The sequence below is a fragment of the Pocillopora damicornis genome, chromosome 10 (genome assembly GCF_964200805.1).
Source record: "Pocillopora damicornis chromosome 10, jaPocDami1.2, whole genome shotgun sequence".
Taxonomy (NCBI): domain Eukaryota; kingdom Metazoa; phylum Cnidaria; class Anthozoa; order Scleractinia; family Pocilloporidae; genus Pocillopora; species Pocillopora damicornis.
This window is the reverse complement of record NC_142679.1, coordinates 844001-866340: the sequence shown is the minus strand read 5'-3', so window position 1 is coordinate 866340 and position 22340 is coordinate 844001. Positions and strand designations below refer to the sequence as shown.

At 37.6% G+C, this 22340-nt stretch overlaps 4 protein-coding genes and 2 long non-coding RNA genes across 7 annotated transcripts; 3 read left to right on the top strand and 3 right to left on the bottom strand.

Annotated features, from left to right (window-relative positions):
* The first annotated feature begins 6 nt into the window (after positions 1–6).
* LOC113667721 (intraflagellar transport-associated protein) lies at positions 7–3653 on the top strand. The gene is made up of 7 exons (XM_027183580.2): positions 7–188; positions 393–553; positions 831–905; positions 1464–1692; positions 1949–2005; positions 2118–2224; positions 2669–3653. The coding sequence occupies exons 1-7, from the start codon at positions 44–46 to the stop codon at positions 2777–2779; spliced, it is 885 nt and encodes a 294-aa protein (XP_027039381.2). The 5' UTR covers positions 7–43; the 3' UTR covers positions 2780–3653.
* Positions 3654–3876: 223 nt separating this feature from the next.
* On the bottom strand, positions 3877–5079 carry LOC149038370 (uncharacterized). Its single transcript, XR_016180387.1, has 3 exons — positions 5034–5079; positions 4733–4836; positions 3877–4039 (listed from the first exon to the last, which is right to left on the bottom strand). It is a non-coding gene; the product is annotated as an uncharacterized LOC149038370 (long non-coding RNA).
* A 41-nt stretch (positions 5080–5120) lies between these two features.
* On the top strand, positions 5121–7321 carry LOC113667720 (uncharacterized). Of its 2 annotated transcripts, none has more exons than XM_027183575.2 (2): positions 5121–5305; positions 5889–7321. In XM_027183575.2, exons 1-2 carry the CDS (start codon positions 5163–5165, stop codon positions 6850–6852), a joined length of 1107 nt encoding a protein of 368 aa, XP_027039376.2. In that variant the 5' UTR covers positions 5121–5162; the 3' UTR covers positions 6853–7321. The 2 variants fall into 2 exon arrangements, with proteins under 2 accessions (XP_027039376.2, XP_027039377.2); XM_027183576.2 differs by having other exon boundaries at positions 5133–5367.
* Positions 7322–9690: 2369 nt separating this feature from the next.
* LOC113667667 (E3 ubiquitin-protein ligase TRIM45) lies at positions 9691–13053 on the bottom strand. The gene has a single exon (XM_027183526.2). It carries the CDS (start codon positions 12963–12965, stop codon positions 10749–10751), a length of 2217 nt encoding a protein of 738 aa, XP_027039327.2. The 5' UTR covers positions 12966–13053; the 3' UTR covers positions 9691–10748.
* A 745-nt stretch (positions 13054–13798) lies between these two features.
* LOC113667740 (histone-lysine N-methyltransferase KMT5B) lies at positions 13799–20715 on the top strand. The gene is given in 8 exon segments (XM_027183597.2): positions 13799–14276; positions 15589–15698; positions 16411–16465; positions 16467–16578; positions 17111–17130; positions 17435–17571; positions 18015–18124; positions 18656–20715. Coding segments are annotated over 8 exon segments (1464 nt in total). The 5' UTR covers positions 13799–13970; the 3' UTR covers positions 19270–20715.
* Positions 20716–21333: 618 nt separating this feature from the next.
* LOC149038369 (uncharacterized) lies at positions 21334–22321 on the bottom strand. The gene is made up of 3 exons (XR_016180386.1): positions 22158–22321; positions 21945–22049; positions 21334–21779 (listed from the first exon to the last, which is right to left on the bottom strand). It is a non-coding gene; the product is annotated as an uncharacterized LOC149038369 (long non-coding RNA).
* Positions 22322–22340: the final 19 nt, after the last annotated feature.

Genomic DNA, 22340 nt, shown 5'->3' with positions numbered 1-22340 from the left:
TGCTCAGTCTCCATTCGGCTCTTTGGAGACTGAAAAAACAATCATGGCGAAAGGTGAAGGAGTCGTTAAGAGCGACGAATCTTCTCCAGATCTTGATCAGTGCGCCAAGGAAGCACTTGATGAGATATTTGGAAAGGAAGAGCAGTCTTACGATGAATTTGTGCAGAGTTTTATGTTCCTAAATAAGAGTGAGTGACAAAAAAGTTCTAATTCAAACTGTGACAGCTTGAAATAGGTACAGCCTAGCTGTTAGAGAAACAAATAGATCCTTTCTGGAGATCAAACAAGCTCATCAACTTTTGGGATAATTTGCTTGATACAGTTTTTAAGTGGCCTTCATCAGGTGCTGGCTCAACTAAAATTATTTCCTTGAACGAATGTACCTTTTACAGATGATATTTCTGGATCAAAAATTGGCAGTTCTCAAGGGAATACCCACGATCTCCAAAATGGTGCGTCCGGTCACAACAATATGGCAAAGCGTAATGTCGACGACCACAACTCAATGGAAACAAAGGGCCAGTGGACAGAGAGTGACAGCGTACCCGAGGAAGTAAGTTCATACTTCCCAAAATGGGAAATAATCAGTTCTGAAAGACAAACGCTCTTTTGAATTAATGGGGTTTTGGGGGAATGAGGCACCTGTCTCAGCTTCAGGGACAGGGGTACTGACATGGACAAGTCTCTTTGAAGATCTGTTATTTCTTGAAACAATTTACACAGTTTTTTAAGTTTTCATTTTTTCTCAATGACCCATCTGAACCGAGACCTGATAAGAAAACTTTTACTGATACTCAATTAAACAGTTACTCTTGATTTTGAACCTGTAGGTACTAGGGCCTGGTTCAACATCGGTTCCATTTCTCATGAGAACACCTGAGTCATCAGGTGGAAAAATCCTCCAGGTAATTGTGTGTTTCATTGGTTGATGTGTGTTACATTGGTTCATATATGTTACCCTCATATAGAGCTGAGTCTATTTGCAATTAACTTAGAGCTTGGAAGATGACATTTAAAATTTACTGTAATAATCTTTGGTTTAATGCTACTAATAAATCTGCACCAATTTTTCAAGTGTATCCTTGGAATTAGATCATTACAAATGCAGACTCTGCTATTTTGGTACTTTGCAAATCAGTTATTTCCAGAAATAGGTTTACCATACGTTTTTTCATCCTTCACATTTCAATCTGCACTGGCGTAATTCAGATCCTAGCATGATAACTCAGCAGAGCTACAGCAGTGCATGTAAATCCAGTTTCAATCCCATGCTACCAGTAAACTGTTGTGTCACAGTCCACTCTCTTTTGGTCCATACAAAAATAATGAGCTGACTTTGCAAAATTCTTCTCATTTTTAAGTTGCAGTTATTGAAAGAAAGATCCAACATGTAGTCCAGTAGGCAACAGCTCAGAATAATAAAGTTAAAATTATTAAGTCTTTGTTTTTTGTTCTTGTCGCAGGTTGATAACTTTGTTGAATGTGAAGATGAGGAGAGTGAGGATGAAGAGTCCATTTCAAATGTTGACTCCGTGTTGGAGGATGGCATATTCACATCTGGTTATTCTCCCTCAGCAGTGACTAGCTCAAATTCTTTGAAGCATGTAGAAGATACGAACTCAGCTGCAAGAGATATGCCAGCTAACGTTGATTTAGGCATTGAAGCAACTAAAGAAATATATTATCTCCCAGGTAATGGATAATATATACACATTTTTTGGGGAGCCTTCATTTATGTCAGTTTTATAAAACCAGATAGCCTCTGGTAACTGACATTAGTTCTTTGTGATAAACTGAATTCCTTCTGGGATGGGTTTAAGAGGAGGTAGATGCAGGGATCAGGATGTTGCATTTCTTGTCAAAGTTATTATCAGATTCTAGTTCTGTTTATCACTCCATTGTCAATATAAGGTCCAAGCCATTGACAGACTGTTGTCTTTACCTGCAGGAGATGCTTCAATACTTCCTGGGGAAGTTGATGATAGCAAAATGAATGAGGAGCAAGGTAAAGGGACAGAAAATAAGCAGAATGTTATGACTCTGTGTGTTTAATAGAAATAAATTGCTGATTGAAATGATTAAAATTTACTAATCTTCTGTCTTTTACTGATTTTTAGATATTAACACTTCTGATGGAATTGTGTCACCTAAAATAACACAATTACAGATTTCCACAAGAATAAATAATTGTGACAGAAAGAATGATCAAAGAAGCCCAAGTGAGGTAATGTGTGTTTAAGTTGGTGCTTTTTTTTTTTTAACCAATAAGAAAAAATGTTAAAAAATATTCACTTCAATGAAATAAATTTGCCAGTTGACCTGGAGAAAGACCCTTAATTAACACTTTCACATTTGTCGACTGGAAATTGGTTCATTGTTTTGACTGATTTTCCTAATAATTGTTTCTTAATATTAAGTTTTATGGAATTCTTCTGAATTTCCAGTAATAACAAACCCCATTGAGCCTGCACATGGGTGTTACATCATGCTTCAATTTATATCATACTGATTGTAGTATTTCAGCTGGATGAATAACCACAACAGGTGTCAAAGCCCAACAGAAACTATACACTGTCATGAATCATCTGTGGATACACCTGGTATTTTTTTTAGTAAGAGAGAGATATTTAGCAAAGTGGTACTTATATAGGTCATTTCCCTTTTTCAGGAAGTTGAAGATACTGATGAGGTTCAGCCATTCACTCTGGATACAGACTTTGACTATGATAATGTGACCCTGACACCAAAGTTTAGTTTCCCACCAAAGCAAATACCATAACCTTTCAGAGTGAGAGCAGTCAGAGTTTTAAATGAGAATATTCAGGCTCACTAGTGTAATCTCTATACAAGCAATTGTTCAAACAGAGATTGTCTACAGAGACTATTGGTTTCTTGACACTTAAGAGCACTGACAAAATGCCAGGCAGAAACCTTCAGTGGAAGGTGAAAGTGCAATACTCCAAGTTGCATTATGCCACAGAAAGAGAGATTTCTATGAACAGAATGGGCCAATGAGGCTTGAAAGCCGACTTTACCCTTCTAACGCAAGCATGGGGACTGAGAAGTGTGTGGCACCAGTTTTTGACTCAGCTCTTGAAGAACAAACATTGAAAAACACCTGATGACTGTTTATTTACTTGAAGAAAAATTCCAAGAAATGTTGAAAGGAGATAACAGTGTATGTCCTCCTCTGGCTAATCTTTATGCTTCTCTCGTGCTCCTTCTTAGTGTGTCACGTCTATAGTATGCAAGTAAATTGTTCTTTCTCTTTTGAATTTTAATACATTGTTCACCAAACAGGTACAAGAAATAGATAGGCTTTCAAGTACAGAGTGTTATTTTGATCCATCAATAAATGCTCTGAACTTATTCACCAGAAAACATTGAGCAGTGAGAGGGGAGAGTTCTCACAATCAGTAGGTTTATGGTTTCTCAGGCTTAACCATTCCTTGGCTATCCACAGAACATGGTTTAAGCCCTTCACACTCCAAAAATTCAGCATTGATTCTCTTGTATCACACACAATATTTCCAAAGGATACATGTAGAGTCAAAATTTCTCTTCACAAGAGAAAAGATGGACATGAATCCAAATTTATCTCTGTGAGAAGTTTGAACTTCAACATGGCTACTGATTAAAGGATGCAAACTTAACAATTTTCAAGACTGTTTGCTTTTTACCCTAGTATGCAGTGTTCTAAAGACCTATTTAATTAGAACTTAGAGAAAAATGACTGTTTCAAGTTATTAGACATGCATAGCTTACCAATATCACCATAATACTTTGTCATCAGACATTTCATCCAATTGTACTGATTCTCTCAAAAGGGTCAATATTCTATTTTCTAGATATAGTAACAACATAAGTCTACAATGGTTGGTTTAACAAGCTTTAATGGGTTTTGTACAGAGATATCACAAAGTTGATGTTGATTGTTGCCATTTTAACACAAACTCTGGTATGAAGTATGACAAAGATTTGTGATTTCTTCTACAGTCCCAACTTGGTTCTACGCCAGTGACGTCTCTTAGCGTTGTATCTGAAATCAAACAGTTATAGGATGAGGTTAATAATCTGAATTCTGATCATCACAATGAGAGGGTCTTCCTTGATTCCAGTGACCAAAAGCTACTAAGATTCATTTACACCAATGCTTGTCTTACAAATTCCAAGAGTTGGTGATCATCTACAAAACCAAAAGCTGTTTACTATCAACTCAAATTGCAAAAATGTTTCAATAGGTCACATTTTATGAATTTGCAGCCGGGCAGACAGTAAATTTTATTTAGTAGGAAAATACTCCGAGTACATAACACACGGGAGAATTCTAAATAACATTATTGGTAAGTAGTTTAGTTTCTTGCTCCACTTTAGTAAGGATACTTCACATGCATATCGACACACGTCTAATACACAATCAGCAAAATTTCTTCTGTGATGGTAAGGTATCTTTTATAGCTCTCATATCGATTGCCATAAGCACCCTCGAAGATTTCTTTACTGTTCCAGCACTGGTTATTCGGTTGTTCGCTATCCGGTGAAGAGCGCAGTATATTTAGTTAACAGTTAGCTGCTGGATGGCACTTTATCCGTCGGATAGTGTTATCCGCCCTTTATACAACTGAGTCCTGATCTTCTGTTTTCCTCCCTACGCTATCATACAAATTGTCATTAAGTTTATAGAGCTTCTGAAGGACGGATAGTGCTCTCGTACAGTTGAACAGTGACCCACCTGATGGTATTTCCAGTCCTGAGCCTCACCCACTGAGGGATAGGCCTGTTCTGTTTCATTTTCTTGCCCAAAACTCTCTTAATTTTGAAGCTTTTGTGGGACGGCTAGAGTAAGGAAATTTAGAACAACATAAACTCAAAGACGGTACAACATTGTGAAATTGTTACAAAATTAGCACTCTCTTTGGTCATCTTGCTGCAATCGCGAGCGAATCCAGTCAATAATACTTTAATAAATGGATCTAGCAGAAGAAACCCTCTTTGTGTGATTCCAATAAAGTTAAATATGACTCAATACTCACCATTTTGAGGAATAACTAGCTCACTCTTCAAGATGGCGTCAAAGAGGACGAATTAAGGGTGAGGGGACTGGTACCGATCATCAATTTTCCCAGGGATCTTTTCCACCGGAGGGCGCCATTTTGAACACGATGTCTACCTCCGAAGCAGCAATGCAAAATGCAGAGTTAAGTAAAGCTCACGAAGAGGTTGATGTAGAAAACGGTGCTTCAAATTTGAAGCGGAAGAGAGCATCTTCCCTCAATGGTCGGTCCCGTCATCAGTGGAAGTTATGGTGAGAGAAATTCCCCTTGGATTAGAACCCTCGGCCTGCAAACCCATTTGTTGTTTTCTTAGGTATGATTGTCATCAAAGTAGATCAGAGAAGCTTTCCATCACTTAAGTGACCCGTCAGATAGTCTTGGCCGTATATTGAACGGAGTTCAGTTGTTAGACCTTACAGACCAGTTTTGGCCAAACCGGCTGAGTCATTTGAGGAACCGGTCGGCCAGTTTTCATGAACCCGTTCTTACTACTTGCGCAGCAACGTACAGAACCGTAACTCGTGCTAGCATAGTTTGAACACTGCCTGTTAGTATGATTCATTGATTCCAAGAAGCGCAATGTTTGCCTAGAGAAAACGACCCTTGCAAACAGACACAAAAAATTAAAAAAAAAAAACAGTAAAACATTACAAAAAGTCGCCAAAGGGGGTACTGTAAAATAGAAAAAGATAGGGTTACCAAAACAGGTGCCCTGATTGGTCGAAAACCTATCGTTTATTGCACAGTAAACCCATAAAAGCAATAGACCACACTTTCTATTGGTTTACCACCTATGCCTCTGGCTAACTATATCTAATATCTGTCTTATGTTAGGCTCTTGAGGAATTATACTTATTCACAAGGTTGCCTGACATTGCTTAATGAAATTGTGGAACATGCTGCAAGAGAGAGAGACAGCCTGGGAATAGAAATCTCTGCAAGTCGTCAATTTTTTGGGGAACTCATTAATCTTTTGTGGGGTGATAGAGTCAAGAAAGTCAAAAGAGGTCAAAGAATTGATAGAAAGGCCTATGTGCTGAATTTAACTCAAAAACAAGGACAAACTGTGCAGCCTCCAGACTATGACGTGACAAATGATTTTGAACAGTTGGCTAAAGATGATACATTCATGCTACCAACGGGTTGGTTTAAGGTTGTGGACAATCCTTGTAGAATTTGCTTTATACATCCTGAGCCTTGGGAATTTGGAAACCAGCGGATTTATAAAGAGATTGTGATGGAATTATCTCCCGAGAAAAATGTATCTTACTCTGTCAAGTCTCGTTCGTGTGAGCTCCATCTGTCCACCCTGAATATTGAAAGAATTGTCAAAGAGCTAACTGTGCATGAACAAGCTAAGCTTGTATTGGATTTTATAGACACTTCTAAATTATGTCTGGGGTGCAGTCTTTCTGATGATGACTCAAGTGTGTCTCCAATTCTGCATCAAACTGGAGTCCTCAAATCTTTAAACAACAGTGAAGTTCCAATGCAAAATAGAGCTTTTTCTTCAAAGTGTCAGTTGTTTGTCTGTCATGCTGGGAAACCTTGTTCCAAGTGCACTGGTGTCTCTTTGAGTTACAAGAGAAGGAAATGCAGAAGAGAAGCAAGGGAATCCATTCACAAGCATTGCAACAAAAGATATCTCACAAAAGATGAAATACTCCAACAGTTGCAAGAGCAGAGAAAATTGAATAGGAAGCATGATCAAGAAGAAGAAGGTGATCAAAATTCAGGAAGTGAGGATGAAAAAAGCAATTCAAATAGTGATTCTGGAAATGAAGAGGAGAAAGAGTAACATGAAATATTAAAATAAGACTTACCATTTTGAACTTCTTCTGACAATCATTGTAAATGTTTTTGTTTGAGTTGGAAAAATGTTACACATGTAATGATTTTCATTTTGTTTACTGCCATTTTGGATTAGGATGATTGAGGAGGCCTAGATGGAATCCTCAAAAGCCAATGAGGAGGTGATAGAAAAAAAGGTTATTTTGACTTAATTGGCAGCAAAAGTTGCTAATTTGGTGTCTTGTATACATTGATGTAGAATAAAGTCTCTTATTACAAATCTGCGATAACAACTGCAATGGTCCAATACCAGCAGGAGCATCTTACCATTTGACTTTTAACTGTGGGTGTGAATACTTGCCTTGAGATTAGTTAAAAAGCAGTTTGTCAGCAAGGAACTTGTTTCTTTGAAAAACTGGTTCATGAATAATTGTGATTCCACAAAACTGATTACAATGAAACAACTACAACAACAACAAGCATTGTAATTTTGATATGTGAGGGCTTCTTGATCATGATACTAATGAACTTTTACAAAATCCAATAGTACTCCCATATGGCACTGCATTTTGTGTTCAATTATAAGTATTTTTTTAATTGTAATCATGTGTAGTAGAAACAACACAGGTGTCTTTCACCAGCGAGGATCATTGCTTTACTTGGTTTTCATACACAGGTCCACCTAAATTCATTTCATTGAAGTTATGATTAGATCCTTCCACGGGGAAACAAGGTCCCTCTAAAAGGTGCCCAGCTCTGCCCAACTAGTAACGGTATCAGGGGAGCTTGGGTTCCAATGCCATCCAAGCCTGGATTTTATTCCAGGCCTTTTCTGCAATCGGATTCGAACTCTTTCGTCAGCTTTCGGACACCTACGTCTGTTTTTGGACGATTCCGAACGATCTCGAAGCTCTAATCCGATTTCGGACGCTATCATTCGACTTTAGACACTTGTCCAATTTAAGAGGTCATCGTGTGCTTTTAGAGTCTTCTGTTTGATTTGAACGCTTTCGTCCGTTTTAGGACACTCCCTCTGATTTCAGAGAATCCATTTTTGTTTTGAACGCAAAAAGGGAAAAATCTTGGGATATATTAAAGTTCACATGGCAACCAGGTGGACAATCAGACGTGGTTTGATGCCACTCTAGTTTACGAAGGCACTAGAAAGAAATGTCGAAATGTTGGGTCTATGAATTGTAACTTTTTCGGCTACATTCATTAAATCTGTAAACCAGAGTAGCATCAAACCATGTCTGAGCACAAAATTTTGTTTAGCGTACTAAATCAGTCGGGATCACATAAAGACAATAATTTTCTATCAATGACGCCAACGACGTCAGTACGTTCGCGTGACGCCCTCAAGAGAAGCTCGCGCTTCTCCCTCTCGGTTAAAAAGAAACACAGAGAGAGAGAGCTTGCGGTAGAGACAATATTCTTTGCGTTTTTCAGACGAGCGGAAGTTAGCGCGAGGCAAGAACGGAGGGCGATTCACGCGCGTAAAAAATGATGTCTGTACGCGCGCAAAATTATTCCTGCTGTTCCGGCGGTCATATATGAACGCGGCTGTCCTGTCGACAAGAGGCCACATCGTGGTTTTCTTTGGTCGAATAAATCACCGAGAAGTTTTATCTGAGGAACCTAAGCCTCTCTTTACAACATGATTCACTTTCCAGTACCATTTACACGAAAGATTAACTCTTTATTAACAAACAAATAATGTTGGAAATTAAGTGAAATTGACCCGCTGGTAGTCTGAGCAAATCTAGCTAGGCGGGCACGTCGTAATTGATATATATATATATATATATATAATTCGTCAATGAAATACATTCCAAGTAAATCAATCACACGAAAAATAAAATGAGTATAAGCTCATTGACAAGTCACTAATAATAATAATAATAATAATAATAATAATGTTTATTTCTTATATTGCGCAGTCTAGCATGCGATAAAGATATGATCGAGTGCGCAACTAACGCAGCGTCACTAACTTAGTTGTAGACTAGAACGACTCGTCTTCTACAAAGTGCCTAACATGTGCTCATTTTCCTTGAAGGGGAGACCCTTCTCACGACGCTTGATAGTCAAATAATCTAGTGCAGCATCTCTTTATAAGTTTCTACTGTCCAGCTTTTTTCGGTTGAGTAATATAACAGGTTTTTTTTCGTAAAATAAGAATTTTTTTTTTAAAAGCAAGAATCTCCACAGGTTCCTTGTGTTATTCAGTCCTTTAACTATTTCTGTAGAAACTTCGGCTAAATAAAGGAACATAACAACAAAATGTTCCCATCACCTTTTACTATTCTAGTGCGCTCAACAATTCGAAGTTTCAACGTTCTCTTCCCCCTCCCGGGCAACCCAACAGTGTTTGATTATCGTCTGTGCCCGGAGTGGTGGATTTGAAGGACTCTTAAGGTAAAAAGTGTGCTTTCGTGAGCGAACGGCTTAGAAAGACAATTCACATCGCAAAATGATACTTACAAACGAAAAAACCTAAAAGCAACACCAAAAACTTATCCTTGGTAAAACTAATCTATTCGTTGATCTCGCAAAGAATCGTTGAAAAGTGGTTGGGGCATTTGAACGCAATCTTCACCAGGGGGAATGGGGTTGCAGGAATTTGAGCCTGGGAGGTTACTAGGGGGGTGGATGTCGAAGCTTTGAATTGATCGACGCATAATATTTCAAAATGTTGAACCAGGGATGTGCAAAAGTGAAAAATAAAGTGCTAGTTAAAGGAAAGAGAGAGGAGCCTTAGCTTCTTCGTATGCAGTTTTGGTCCGCACCGTGGAAAGGATTGCAGGGGCACCCGATAACAGCCATACTGAGGAGCAATGAAAAATTTCATTTGAAAACTATTTTGAAGAAAGGTTCCAGGTGCCTAACGGATCTCTTTTTGTGATTTATGAAAATTTCAACAATTTCCATAACCACCTCTATAGCACGGGCTAAAGGTGATTTATCAATGATATTTGAGTTAACAGCGTTAGTGGATGAAATATTGTTAACTGATATGATAAAATCAATCCAGAACAAAAATTATCGTCCGGTATATAGGTGGGGTTGTTTCAGATTTTCATTTCTCGTGGTGGACAGAGCAACTGTCCACCAGCTTTGTCTTTTTCTCCAATCTCATACAAAAACTTCCATGAACTGACAAGTAGTTTTCAACTACCGTCCTCGTCAGATAATAATGTTAAACTTTTTTTCGTGATAAATGCATCCAACAGGACTGTCACGCTTACCAGGGCCGCTTTCTCCACATTTCAACACAGGTTCACTATCTGTTGTTAAGACCTGGATTCTATAGCTAAAAAGTCAGCTACAACAACATGCCCTTCATCATTTATACAAATGTCTACGGGATTATCAAACTCGCCGTCTCCTTCTCCATTCTTTCCAAAGCTTTTCACAAAGTTTCCTGTCTATAAATTAAATTGTTGAATGCGGTGATTCATTTCATTTGCTATCAGAATTTCGTCATAGTTCAGGAATGTGACTCCAGTCGGATTAAAGAATTGTCCAGGACCCTCTCCAAGACAGCCAAGTTTTCGTCCAAAGGAGTTTCGGTGCTCTTGGTTGAGAGGATCGCGGGCGCACCTGCTTGCATCCATAATGACGGCCAGAGTTCATTTCAATATTTTTGAAGATAGGTTGCATTACGGATCTTTTTAAACAACTTGTAAACATTCTAGCAAATTCACTACTCATTGATACAGTTCGGTCTAACCACGGCTTATCAATGATTTGAGAAATACAGATGGGTGAATTGAATATTTTTCATTAATATATCAAAAATTCAGAGAAAAAATTGCTGTTCGGTACATAAAAGTGAGAGTTTCAGATTTTCTTCTCATTCCTGTTTACATTTTTCCATTTTCGGAACCATAATATAATCATTCATATTAGGACATATATTTTTTTGGCATTGCCATCGCATACCAAAATGCGACCATCTGGAGTTACGGCTATTGCAATTGGATGTTTTAACTTCTCGAAAGTTTTACCAGTAAAGCGACCTTCCATTGTAAACTGTTGAATGCGACCATTCCATTTATCACACACCAGGAGATTCGAATGATCGCCACGTTTCTCAACACACAAATCCCAAGGGAATGACAGCTGTCCATCACCTTTGCCTTTTTCTCCAATCTCATACAAAAACTTCCCCGTACTGTCGAGTACTTTTAAACAACCGCCCAAGCCATCAGATAGTATCAACTTTTGTTTATGATAAATGCATGCAGTAGGAGCAGTGAACTTACCAGGGCCGCTTTCTCCAAATTTCAGCACAGGTTTACCATCTGTTGTAAAGACCTGGACTCTTCTGTTTGAAGAGTCAACTACAGCAATATTTCCTTCATCGTTTATACAAATGTTTACGGGACGATTAAACTCGCCGTCTCCTTCTCCATATTTTCCAAAGCTTTTCACAAAGTTCCCGGTTTGTACATTAAATTGTTGAATGCGGTGATTCAATTCATCTGCTACCAGAATTTCGTTATCATTCAGGTATGTGACTCCAGTTGGATTAAAGAACTGTCCAGGACCCTCTCCACGACAGCCAAGTTTTCGTACAAAACTACCCTCTTTATCGAATATCAGGATACAATGTTTTCCGCCGTCAGTTACTGCGATTAGTCCTTTACTGTTCACAGCGATCCCATGTGGGCTTTGGAGAATTTCCCCTTTCAATTGCAACTCGCCCAGAATGTCAATCTGTCGTTCTTTCACTTGAACTGTAAATGGATTTTCAACAAGTTTGTCTCCATTTATCTTCACTGTGATGTTGTAGGGGCCTGGTATTTTGGGGACAAACTTTACCCTAACATTTTCAGTTTCCTTGTGTACAGTAGTCAAGTTAGCCACTTCTTGAGAAGGTGCAACAAATGCTTCAACGTGAAATTTTCCTTCAGCTTTGCTTGTGAGATCCCCATTGCTCTTCAGTTTTGGACAAACCAGAAACTCTGCTTCTAAACCAGCCTGAAAATTTTCAGTGAGTCCTTCAACAGTGGATCCATGTACATCTGTTTCATTGGTTGTCACGAAACCCAGGCTGAAACTGTCAGGTGCAATAGTTGAGACAAACTTGATAAATGAACTGACCGGAAGTGCTGATGGGATCTGGGTTTTTTTTAGATCTTCAAAACGCTGCTCCAAATTCTGCTTGCTTTGCATGATATCTGAAATTGAGCTTCTTTGAACCAGGTTATCAGCGAATTCAACTGCTTGTTCGAGTTGTTTGGCCAAGGACTGTACTCGTTTGGTTAGGGAATTTAATTTGTCCATGATCGACACGCGTGTATTCTCGAGGGTGGTAATGGCTTCTCGCTCGCATTGTCGAATTCTCGCGACCATTTGTTCTGCTGCTTGGCTGACTTCAAATTTAGCACTCTTGATATTACTATCCAGTTTTAAGGCCGTTTCCTCGTATTCACGAATCACATCGTTGCAAACTTCTCTCTTTTCTTTCAACAACACGGCTGCCGCCACGATGTTGACTTTCGTTTCATCTGCTGCTTTTTCAAGCGGATCAACATCATGACTCTTGTGATCAGTATTTATGCAGATTTGACAAACACAAGCTTTACATTCAAGACAGAAAAACTTCATCAACTTTCTTTCGTGGTAAGGCTGAGAGCAAAAGGATTGTCGCTTCAACAATGTCTCGTAGTCTGCAGGTTGAAACTGTTTGACTGCTGTGACTTTGTGTCCTTTAAAGGCAGTTTCTCTAAACAATTCGTGTGCGTTTGCACAATCACGACAAAGCAATTTTTCGCAAGCGAAGCAGTAGCTGATCTCAACGCTCTTTTTCTTACAAATAGCGCAGTTTATCTGACTTCCATCGCCACTTTGTCGTACAGCGAGAAGACTCAACAAACTGTTTTGCAGAAAACCAGTCGGCAAATCATCGAAACGATTTCCTTCAGGGATGTTAACTTCCGCTTGACAATCTGGGCACCGAAATTGTCCTTGTCTTTGGGTTTTCAGTGCATGTTCCTCCAAACACTTCAAGCAGTAAGTATGAAGACAAGCTATGGTCTTCGGTTTGGTTAAATTATCCAAACAAATCGAACAAGTGACATATTTTTCGAGATTCCTCAAAAGCGACTCCATGGCAGACGTAGGTTACGAAATGACGACGAAATAGAACATACCTTTAGTCAGAAGAGGTATTTTGTATATCTCATATTTCGTTAACCTGTGTACCGCAGCCAGCCCTAACCCCCGGAAGCTAGCGTTTTACCTTGAGGGGGGGGGAGGGTACGGCTACACGTAGGAACTAAGTAGATTAAATATCTATATCAGTGATGGCCGGACCAATTTCTAAAGTCGGACACTTGGAACAAAGACAGGTCATGTCAGAAAACGACATTTCAATCTTAGAATGTTTAATTAGAAAAGTAAATCAATACGTAATTTGAAATGCAAGAGGTTATAGAAGTTTAGAATTCCCCGCACTGCAGTAAATCAAATTTCCGTAGTCGCGAAAAGTTGTGCTGAAGCAAAACCCTGTTTTAAGTGCCATTCAGGAGCTGAACTGATATGATCTCAACATAGTTGTATGCAATTTGTCATGGTGTCCATAACCATAGATAGATGTAGAGCATTATACAAAATTATTCAATTTATCGCAGATAATGTTCAAAATTACTGAAAGAGTTGCTCAAAATTTTTCCGAAGTTCCTCTGATGTAGATAAAATTACAATCTCAGTCATAGTTTGGTCCACAACAAGAGGATTCAAAATCATCTTCTCCAATTAATGATGATATCAAAGAGACAAATTATTTTTAGGCAGAATAGGTTAGACGTCGCAAGCTTTCCAAGGAAACTACCAATCTTGTTCCCTTTCTGGGTGTTGGGTTACCTTCTGTGACGTTCAGTCTGTGAGTTGTCCACCCAGCCCACCCCGTTGGGTACTACTCGTGAAACGCACGCAAGCGTGTCACGTGACTAGTAAATTAATAACGGAAAAATGTCGCTACGCGTAAGCTTGGAAATATGAAAATGTTCGTCGTTTCGTAGACAACTTTCACGGGTTAAAGCTTTGTATTTCCCGGTTTTTGTAGGACGATATCTAGGTCAGTAAATCCAGTGGTAAATCTGAAAGGAAAAAGTGATGGTTATGAACAACGAATCGCAAAAAACAGGATCGCCAACGCAAGCACGACAACTTGCCGAAAGCGACGACATTGCAAGTAGTTTAGTGTTGGACTCTATGCTTGGCTTTACCACTCACAAAATGGCAGCACGATTTCGGCCTCTTAAAGTCGATCAAGAAGTGGTGAAGAAGGCGCTTGAAAGATATCGTCAAGATTGGGATTTGGAACAAGCCTACAACGAAATCGTCTTCAACGCCGGGGATTGGGGAAGATGTTACTTCATCACCAAATCTAAACCTCAAATTGCGGCTTTCAAAGAACATGTAAGTGGAAGAGACTTTTAATCAAAGTAGCATATTAAAACCGTCAATTTCGCTTTAGATTTGGATGTTTTAAGGAGTGTAAGACACTAAGAACAACTGTCAAACTTGCAATGCGCTCTTCGCATTCAATCTTCTCGTCTAAGCGCGTGTTCGTCATTGTGCGACGATCTTTGGTCAAAAGTTTTGTGCGTTCCTAATTAATTTATGCGAAATCGGTTCTACAGATTATTTCAAGGCTCAGCGTAGATTTTTTAACAGTCTTTATACATGTATTTTTGTAGTTTTATATTCGTCCTCTCCCTTTCTCAAGTATGTTTTTCTGAATTTTAAGAATTTCGCTTTCCACATCCCTCCCACTTCCGTAGCCATAATGGTAGTTGGGATTAGTATAATGACGTAATAATTTCGCTGTGATGCAGATCGACGGTTTCACCATTTGCCAATTACTTCCTGTTAGGGCAGTACATTGTGTTCGATATCTAAGCTTTAATACCTCTGCCAAATTTTCATAGTGAGCAAATTTTGGGATAAATTTTTGTACAGTATACACCTGACATGTCCAACAAAAGTGTAGATTGCACCTTGAAGTTGTTTTGCTTAAATTTCTCTGTAGAACTCCAGGCTTGCGGTCCAAGTAATCTTAGCATCAGTTATTTGAATCTTTGTTCTCCAAATGGATTGATAAATAGCACAGTGCCATGGAGAGTACATTGATGATCTGGCAGCATGCAATATTAATCTATTTGCCACCCAATGAACACTTTACCAACAGTGTAACTGATATGAATTTGAAAAGCATAGAATCAGCCATTTCTCTCCTTCTTTGTGTTTTTTTCAACTACAAATTGTTTTGACTTGGCTGTTTGTTATAAGATGTACAAGCCATGTCTTTTTGCATCAAGGAGTCCCTTGGCATGTACACAGATTAAGACATTAAGTAACTTAAACTTCTGTCATCTTCAATTATCATGTTTGATGGTATGATCAGCAAATGTTTGCTGTCAAGCTGAAGAGGGCTCTTTCAGAGTGTTTAGAAAGCACTGGAGATTGAGAAATTCTCAAGCTACATTGTTTTGAATTCTCTGAATAAATTTAAATGACATTAGTAATTTTTTTTTATTCACATGTGTACCACATTATTTATTTTACTGTAACTAAATTTAAATCCTAAAATAGTTTCCATGCTCTTCTCTATTTGCATTTTGATTATTTGTTATTTAACTCCATTAGAAATATTTTTTAAGCATTTCTTTGCATCCTTCCTATTTTTTTAAATTTTTTTGTTAGAAATTCCCTTATGGTTTACTTGTAGGTCTTCAGATACATAGGGATATTCAATAAAAATTCTGGTTACAAAGTTGTGCCTTGCAGTCGTTATTCAGGAGAAGATAATGGAGCAAAAGTGGTGGCTACTTGTGAATGGTAAGTAAGATTCAGTACAGGAGGAGAAGGTTATGATTAAATCTTTTCTAATTGTTTACAAAATGTTATTGGAGAATTCCAGAAGCTCTTTCATGGAATTTTGTTCATAAGGCTTATGCTGTCTTGTGCAGGCTTTGAGCAACCACATACAATTTATGTTACAGTAATGAATATTTTGGTGGGATTTTTGTCTAAGATAAATGTCAAACGTCAAATTTATTTCATTTGACAAACATGGTGTAATACTTGAAAGAGATGGCTGGCTCAAATTATCTCAAGGTTAACATCATTTCCATGAATTCCTCAAAGTTTTTTACTGTCAGGATGTAGATGCTATTCTTGAAACAGCAGCTGTTAGAATTTCCCCACCACACCCTAAAATCAGTAATATGCAAGTTCTTCATACTGTTGTCTAACATTTCCTACGGTACTTTCAAGAAGAATTTGTCTAACAAAAAGAGCCTTTTATCAGTTTGTGATCATTTCCTTTATTCTCATGACCTTAATGTTTGATTCAGGGGTGATATTCATGGAAGAAATTTAATGCTTATCATGCTAAGAGTTAAAAGCGTTAAGGTTGGGGGTCATTATTCTTTGCTGATCAATTTCTTCATTCTCATGACTGTTATTCATGATCATGTGCAATTTGTTTGTGGAGATATTTGATGCTGTGATCATTCTTGGTGCTTAAAAGATTTCAATTTCTCTGCAGGAATAAAGGTGACAAGCTGCCTTATCTGTGTGGATGCATTGCAGAAATGAATGAGGGAGGAGGAAAAGAAGTTACTCCGCCCAGGAGAGAATGACTTCAGTATCATGTTCTCCTGTAGGAAAAATCTATCACAGCTTTGGCTTGGTCCTGCAGCCTACATTAACCATGGTAAAAACATATTTGTAAATTATGAGACAGTTTACAAATCCTGGCATTAAAATGTAGTCAAATTTAGCTATTAATTCAACCTGTGTGAGAAGCATATGGTATCTGTCATAGAAGTGTTGAAAAACTCGGCTATTTACAGCTACACGACCAGTAAAGTACTGCACAGTGATGTGCTTTTTATCCTTGACCTCTGTTTTGTACAATGTGCATAACAAGTATTGGAATTGAAATATGGTGCATTTTAAGTGCTGCATTTTAAATTTCATTGTAAGTGACTCAAGGAAATGTGCTAGGACTGGTTCTTCATTTTTGTGCCCTTTCTTTTTTTGGCCTGCACCTAGAGAAAACCATTCACACCCTTTCTTTCTCTGTAAGGTATTTGCTTACAACAAAGGTTATTTTGTTCACTATGCTGTTGTCATGTGTATTTTAAATTGTAAGAGCAACTGATTGATAAATGGAGTTACGTGTAAATTTCATGTAAATAATGCAACAAGTTTAAGTCTGTAACTTGTGTTTTCTTCTATTGCAGACTGCCGTCCCAATTGCAAGGTGAGCTTCTTTCGTGCCTCTGTAGAATAACCCAAAGAACATGATACTATGTTCTGTAACACCATGACAGTAAACTTTCAAATTTACAAAACTTTTACTGCACTTCTGGGAGTATATTAAGAATTTTTGTTTTAAACTGAGCTATTTATCGCTAGTTAGAAAGTCTAAGAAACAAGACTACCTTGAGTAAAACTCCTTTTCAAAGGACTTCAATTTTTGCACCAATGTGACTCCACTTTAAAAGTTAAATTGTGCTTTTTTTGGTCTAATGCATCATCTTTTTTCTTTTTTTTTCTGGTATCAGTTTGTGTCCACTGGTAGAGAAACTGCCTGTGTTAAGGTATTACGAGACCTTGAGCCTGGAGAAGAGATTACTTGTCACTATGGTGATGACTTTTTTGGTGACAAAAACTGTAACTGTGAATGTGTGACATGTGAGAGGTATTTTGGCATTTTACATGTTTTGCACAATTGTATGTGGGTTATTTGAGTTGATCCCTGGCTAGTTGAAGGGCTCATCTCAGCCACAAGATTGCCTAGTGGTATGTAGGTAGCCACAAAGAAAATTAAGAACAACAGGCTAATTTGTAAGATTGGTCGAAATGGAGGAAGATGGAAACAGAGTGTAACTGGGTTTCTTAAAAAGTTCAAGACAATAATTTCCTGGCTGAATCTTATTAGATCATAAATTAGAGTTCCTTTGGTTTCTGGATGGTGTGATTTCACTCGAATTTCAAGCTTCATGGCAAACAGTAGAAATTGGACAAGACAGAGATCTCTTAACTTTTACTTGCTGGTCCATCCCAAGGGGCAAATGAGATTTTCTGATAATTCCAAGCTGTTTATAAAAAGTACCTAATATTGCTTCCAAATTTGGCTTGCAGACGAGGTGAAGGTGCCTTCAAGTCTAAGGTTAAGACTGTTGACAAGAAACAGAAGTACAGTTTTAGAGAAACGGATAAAAGATTGAAGAGACTGGCACGACGAATGACAGGTAAATGTTGTCTGAATGTTCGCATGACATGTGCTTAGATGTATTTGCAGACCTTGGTTTTTTTATGCTTATTGTAAATGAGTGTGCTGAGCTCTGGTTTTAAGAGGTTCAGGTTGGTAACATTTCAACACTTTACTTATCTCTGTTCACAAGCACAGGTCAACAAACTGTAGTAGAAAGCTCACAAAAACTGATTATATTACAGTTAGTAATCTCTAATTGCTCATCATACTCATCAAGAGAGTCGCAAAACTTCAAATATTTAGTTATGACACAACTGGAGACAGTCGAAACCCTGCATTATTATTTCTGTTGACAGAGGATTCTGTATGTGTGAAAGCAAATATTTTGATTACTGGTTGATCAGGTTACTCTTCTTATTCTGGAAATTTGATTTTGCAGGTGACCAAACAATAACTTACCCAAGGGGTGTTTATAATTTAGGTGCTGTTGAGCCTGGAAATTTACCTCTCAAGTTGCCACTTAAGTGTTTTTCAATACAAATTTATTTTTTTCTTCTTTTTCTTACAGACACATTCCTTGATGTTGATAATGATCCTTCACCAAAAGTGCTGCCACCCCCTGAGGAAGGCGAAGCGGCAAAGAATTTTCAGGAGGAGATTGATTGTTTGATTTCAGTTGACCTACACACAGTTGACAGAGCTGATGGGGTAGACACTTCAGCTGCTATTCCTGCTCACAAGTACTACTCTAAAACAAATAGACCCAAACCAAGAACAAGTGTCACAATTGGCTTGGATGAACTGAATGTTGGAAGGAGAAAACGAAGGAAAAAGGGCCCAAAATTATGCATGCCGACAAAGCGTAAAAGAACAAGACACACTTTCGCAAGTGCATATGAAGAGGTCCCCCCAGACAGCATATGCAAGTACATTCCTCCTGTGCGACATGTTTCGGTAGACAGTGGTGTGGACATTACAGACAATGTTGATGGTGAATTAATTGCATATGCTGATAAATATAACACCATCATGGATGAAGTGGATTGTTTTCCTTCAAGAACATTGGGAAAATCAGTTGGTACATATATGTTGTCTGGGAGACATGTGCCTGTTGATGTGCCAGTGAGCTCTTTTCCATTGTTTAGAAATAGTGCTAGTTATAGATGCCCATGCTGCCCTTAATCTTTTTTATGTGTTGTTAAGTGCAGTAATGTAGCAAAGGACTTACTCTATCACAATATTCATTCTTACTCTAAATACAACCTACCTGAGGATTGTAGCTTCAACCGTGTTTTTCTAGTTCTTAAGTGGTCAAATGAGACTCAGTATGTAGTTAAATGTGCAATGAATTGAAAAAACTCCAAGTTGTATGTAATAAAACATGGCTCTTGCAGCTTTAATGTTGTAAATGATAGACAAAGAATGGCACTCTGCTGTTAACCTTTAACTCCAGTGAGTGACCAAGACAGAATTTCTCCTTACAATATCAATACAGTATCAAGCAGACAAGTGATGAGAAAACAGAAAAATATCAATCAGGTGATTATTAGTTGATCCAATACTAAATTCTCCAAACTTAAATCACAAGAATTTTATGGTAGACAGTAAGGAGAATTACTAATGAGATCTTGGGAGTTAAAGGGTTAACTTCTCAATGCCCCAATTTTTTCTACTCTATCTCTCAACTAACAGATCCTCTTGGCATTACCAAAATCTCTTTAAATAATTAGCCAAACACCCAAAACAAAAAAAGAAAAATGTACGAATTAGAATATGGAAAAAAAGCAGTAGCTGGATATTTTCAGATTCCTTCCTGTAACTTATCATTTTTCGGACCTGTTATTGTGATATTCCTTAGATTTCAGTTGTTTTATGACCAGTTAAAGCCATCTTTATGATAAAATGCAATTTGAAAGGTTGCTTTTTTTCATCAATATTTTTTTGGTAAAGGTAAAAGGTTTGATCATCTTAAGATGCACTGTAGATCAATCATCTTTTCTTGAAACAACCAGTTCTTGGTGTCCAATATGCGTAGAACTGTAATAACATTATTGTCATTATTAAATTATTATGTAAGAAAGTAGGTAATCTTTCAATGATGAATATTTTTGGAGTGGAATTATAATAGAAAGCTGATAATCTGATTCAATCTGAGTTTTATGGTAAAAAAAAAAAAAAGCTTTGGATTGATTTTACTGAGACTGTAGACTTGAAATTTCTACAAATTGTTGAACATGTGCAAACATCTCTAGGGTACCATTTATAAATCTTCATAAATGTTAAATTAAGGTTGAGGTACCCTCTCCAAGTTTTGGAATCTAACTTCTGGTGACAAAAGAAAAAGAAGTGATACGTACTGTATGTTAATTTACAGGGAGTACTAAGGGCTCTGCTAGTTTGTCAATATAATTTTGTTTTTTTTAAGAAGTATTTCAAAATTAACTTCCAAAAAAAGTATTCTCAGTAGGTGAGACAATTTTTGTACATGCTACTCTTGTGAAGTATGACAGCACATGTTGTAGAAGTTTTTTCTGTATGGGTCATAAATTATGACATTTTTGTAATGTGTCAGTCACTGTAATGAGGAAGTGGTCCCCTAGGGTAATATAATAAACTGCCACTTGAAAATCATTTACCTGTTGGTAAGTTAACAATCTCATACAGATTTCTTGAAAATGTTGATCTGAGTTTGATGTGGTGGAGGTTACATATTTTTTTCATACTCAGGCATATACAAAACTGAGAACCAAGAAAATATTTTTGGTTGTAAAACCAATTTATTTGGAACAGGTATAAAAACAGCATATTGTAATCAGATGGGAGAATCACTAATTTTGAGACCTTGGGAATTTAAACAACACCATGATAAAATGACAAAGTTACATGTGCAATTGGAATGACCAGCTGTCATTGCCAGACCCTATTTATCCTGGAGGGGAGGAAGGGAGGTGAATCCACAGCTTCCTGTGCCTTGCTCTCCTGTTGTGTGACTTCCTTTTGAAGAACAATGTTAATTAAATCTACAGATGTTCAAAAGTTTTCATTTCCCACTTCCTATCCTCATCTCTGCCATCTCTTAAACCCAGTGTGGCCCATTCCCCCTCTTGGTTATAACTATAACATGAAGTTTATGAGTAAATCTTTCTAGGTGACCTACCAGCATTGCTTAACTGCCAATACTCTTGAGTGAATATGAACTCCATCAAATTTTAACTATGGGTAATCGTAACTTAACAACACAAAGAGTTTGTTAGCACTTCAACTTTAATTGCCATTATGTATCTTTTTATAATCCCACAGTGATTGTAAAGTGATGGCATTTATTGTTACTTTTATCAATTTTTTTTTTAAAAATACGTATGGTGTAAGGTACGTTACAAAATTTTGCTTTTGGTGAAAATTTTAAAAAATAGAAGGGAAACAATTACATCTTGACTAGTTGACCAGTGAATTATTAACATACCTGGATACATTACCTTAAGGTTTTACTCTTATCAACTTTCATAAATAAAACAATAATTATGATCGAAGTAATCTTATCGACGGAAGACTTGGTATTCATAAAACAGAAGCGACTCTTCTCACAGAAAACAACCAATTACGATGAGTAAATCGATCAGTTTGGTACATTTTCCTTGCCATCTTGATTGCTACTCTCATTCTGGAAAGCGTTCCCAAGTCGTCGTTGACTCCTAAATGAAACAATAAAACTGTCCGTTATTATTTACAAATAAGCTTAAAGGTGCTTTTAGAGTTCTTGGACATACACTCTGCTAGTTCCATTATGGGAAACGTTTTCCAAATGTTTACGAAACAGCGTTAGCCTTCTCTTTTGAAAAGCTTACAACAGAACCTACAGTGAAATCAAGCTGGGATGGTGCAGTCCTCGTTTGGAGACGAGCTTCCGGGTACATGGTGAAAACATGTTGTCTGTTGGACTCATAAAGGTAGGATTATTTGATCTGCAAAGAGATGCAAGAGATAGAAGTAAATATCACATAGTTCAGATGGAGATCAACATCAACGCCACAGAATTTCGAATTTTTATCAACTGTTTCGTTATCCTTTACCTGATCGACGCTTTCGGTGGTTGTTTTTGCACTTCTTCGTCGTATTTCAGACTACAACCCTCCATTTCTTTGTGGATTTATGTTTCTAAGAATTAAAGATTCTTCTATTTTGCTTTGGGGTCGAACGACATCGGAGACGTTTCGTTTTTTCTGACCTTTGAAAACGACCGCTATTTTCCCAAA

Coding starts and splice junctions, on each gene's coding strand:
- LOC113667721 (XM_027183580.2), top strand. CDS start 44: ATGGCGAAAGGTGAAGGAGTCGTTAAGAGCGACGAATCTTCTCCAGAT. Junction 189..392: donor TTTTATGTTCCTAAATAAGA/GTGAGTGACAAA, acceptor TACCTTTTACAG/ATGATATTTCTGGATCAAAA. Junction 2,225..2,668: donor ATCAAAGAAGCCCAAGTGAG/GTAATGTGTGTT, acceptor TCCCTTTTTCAG/GAAGTTGAAGATACTGATGA.
- LOC113667720 (XM_027183575.2), top strand. CDS start 5,163: ATGTCTACCTCCGAAGCAGCAATGCAAAATGCAGAGTTAAGTAAAGCT. Junction 5,306..5,888: donor CGTCATCAGTGGAAGTTATG/GTGAGAGAAATT, acceptor GTCTTATGTTAG/GCTCTTGAGGAATTATACTT.
- LOC113667667 (XM_027183526.2), bottom strand. CDS start 12,965: ATGGAGTCGCTTTTGAGGAATCTCGAAAAATATGTCACTTGTTCGATT.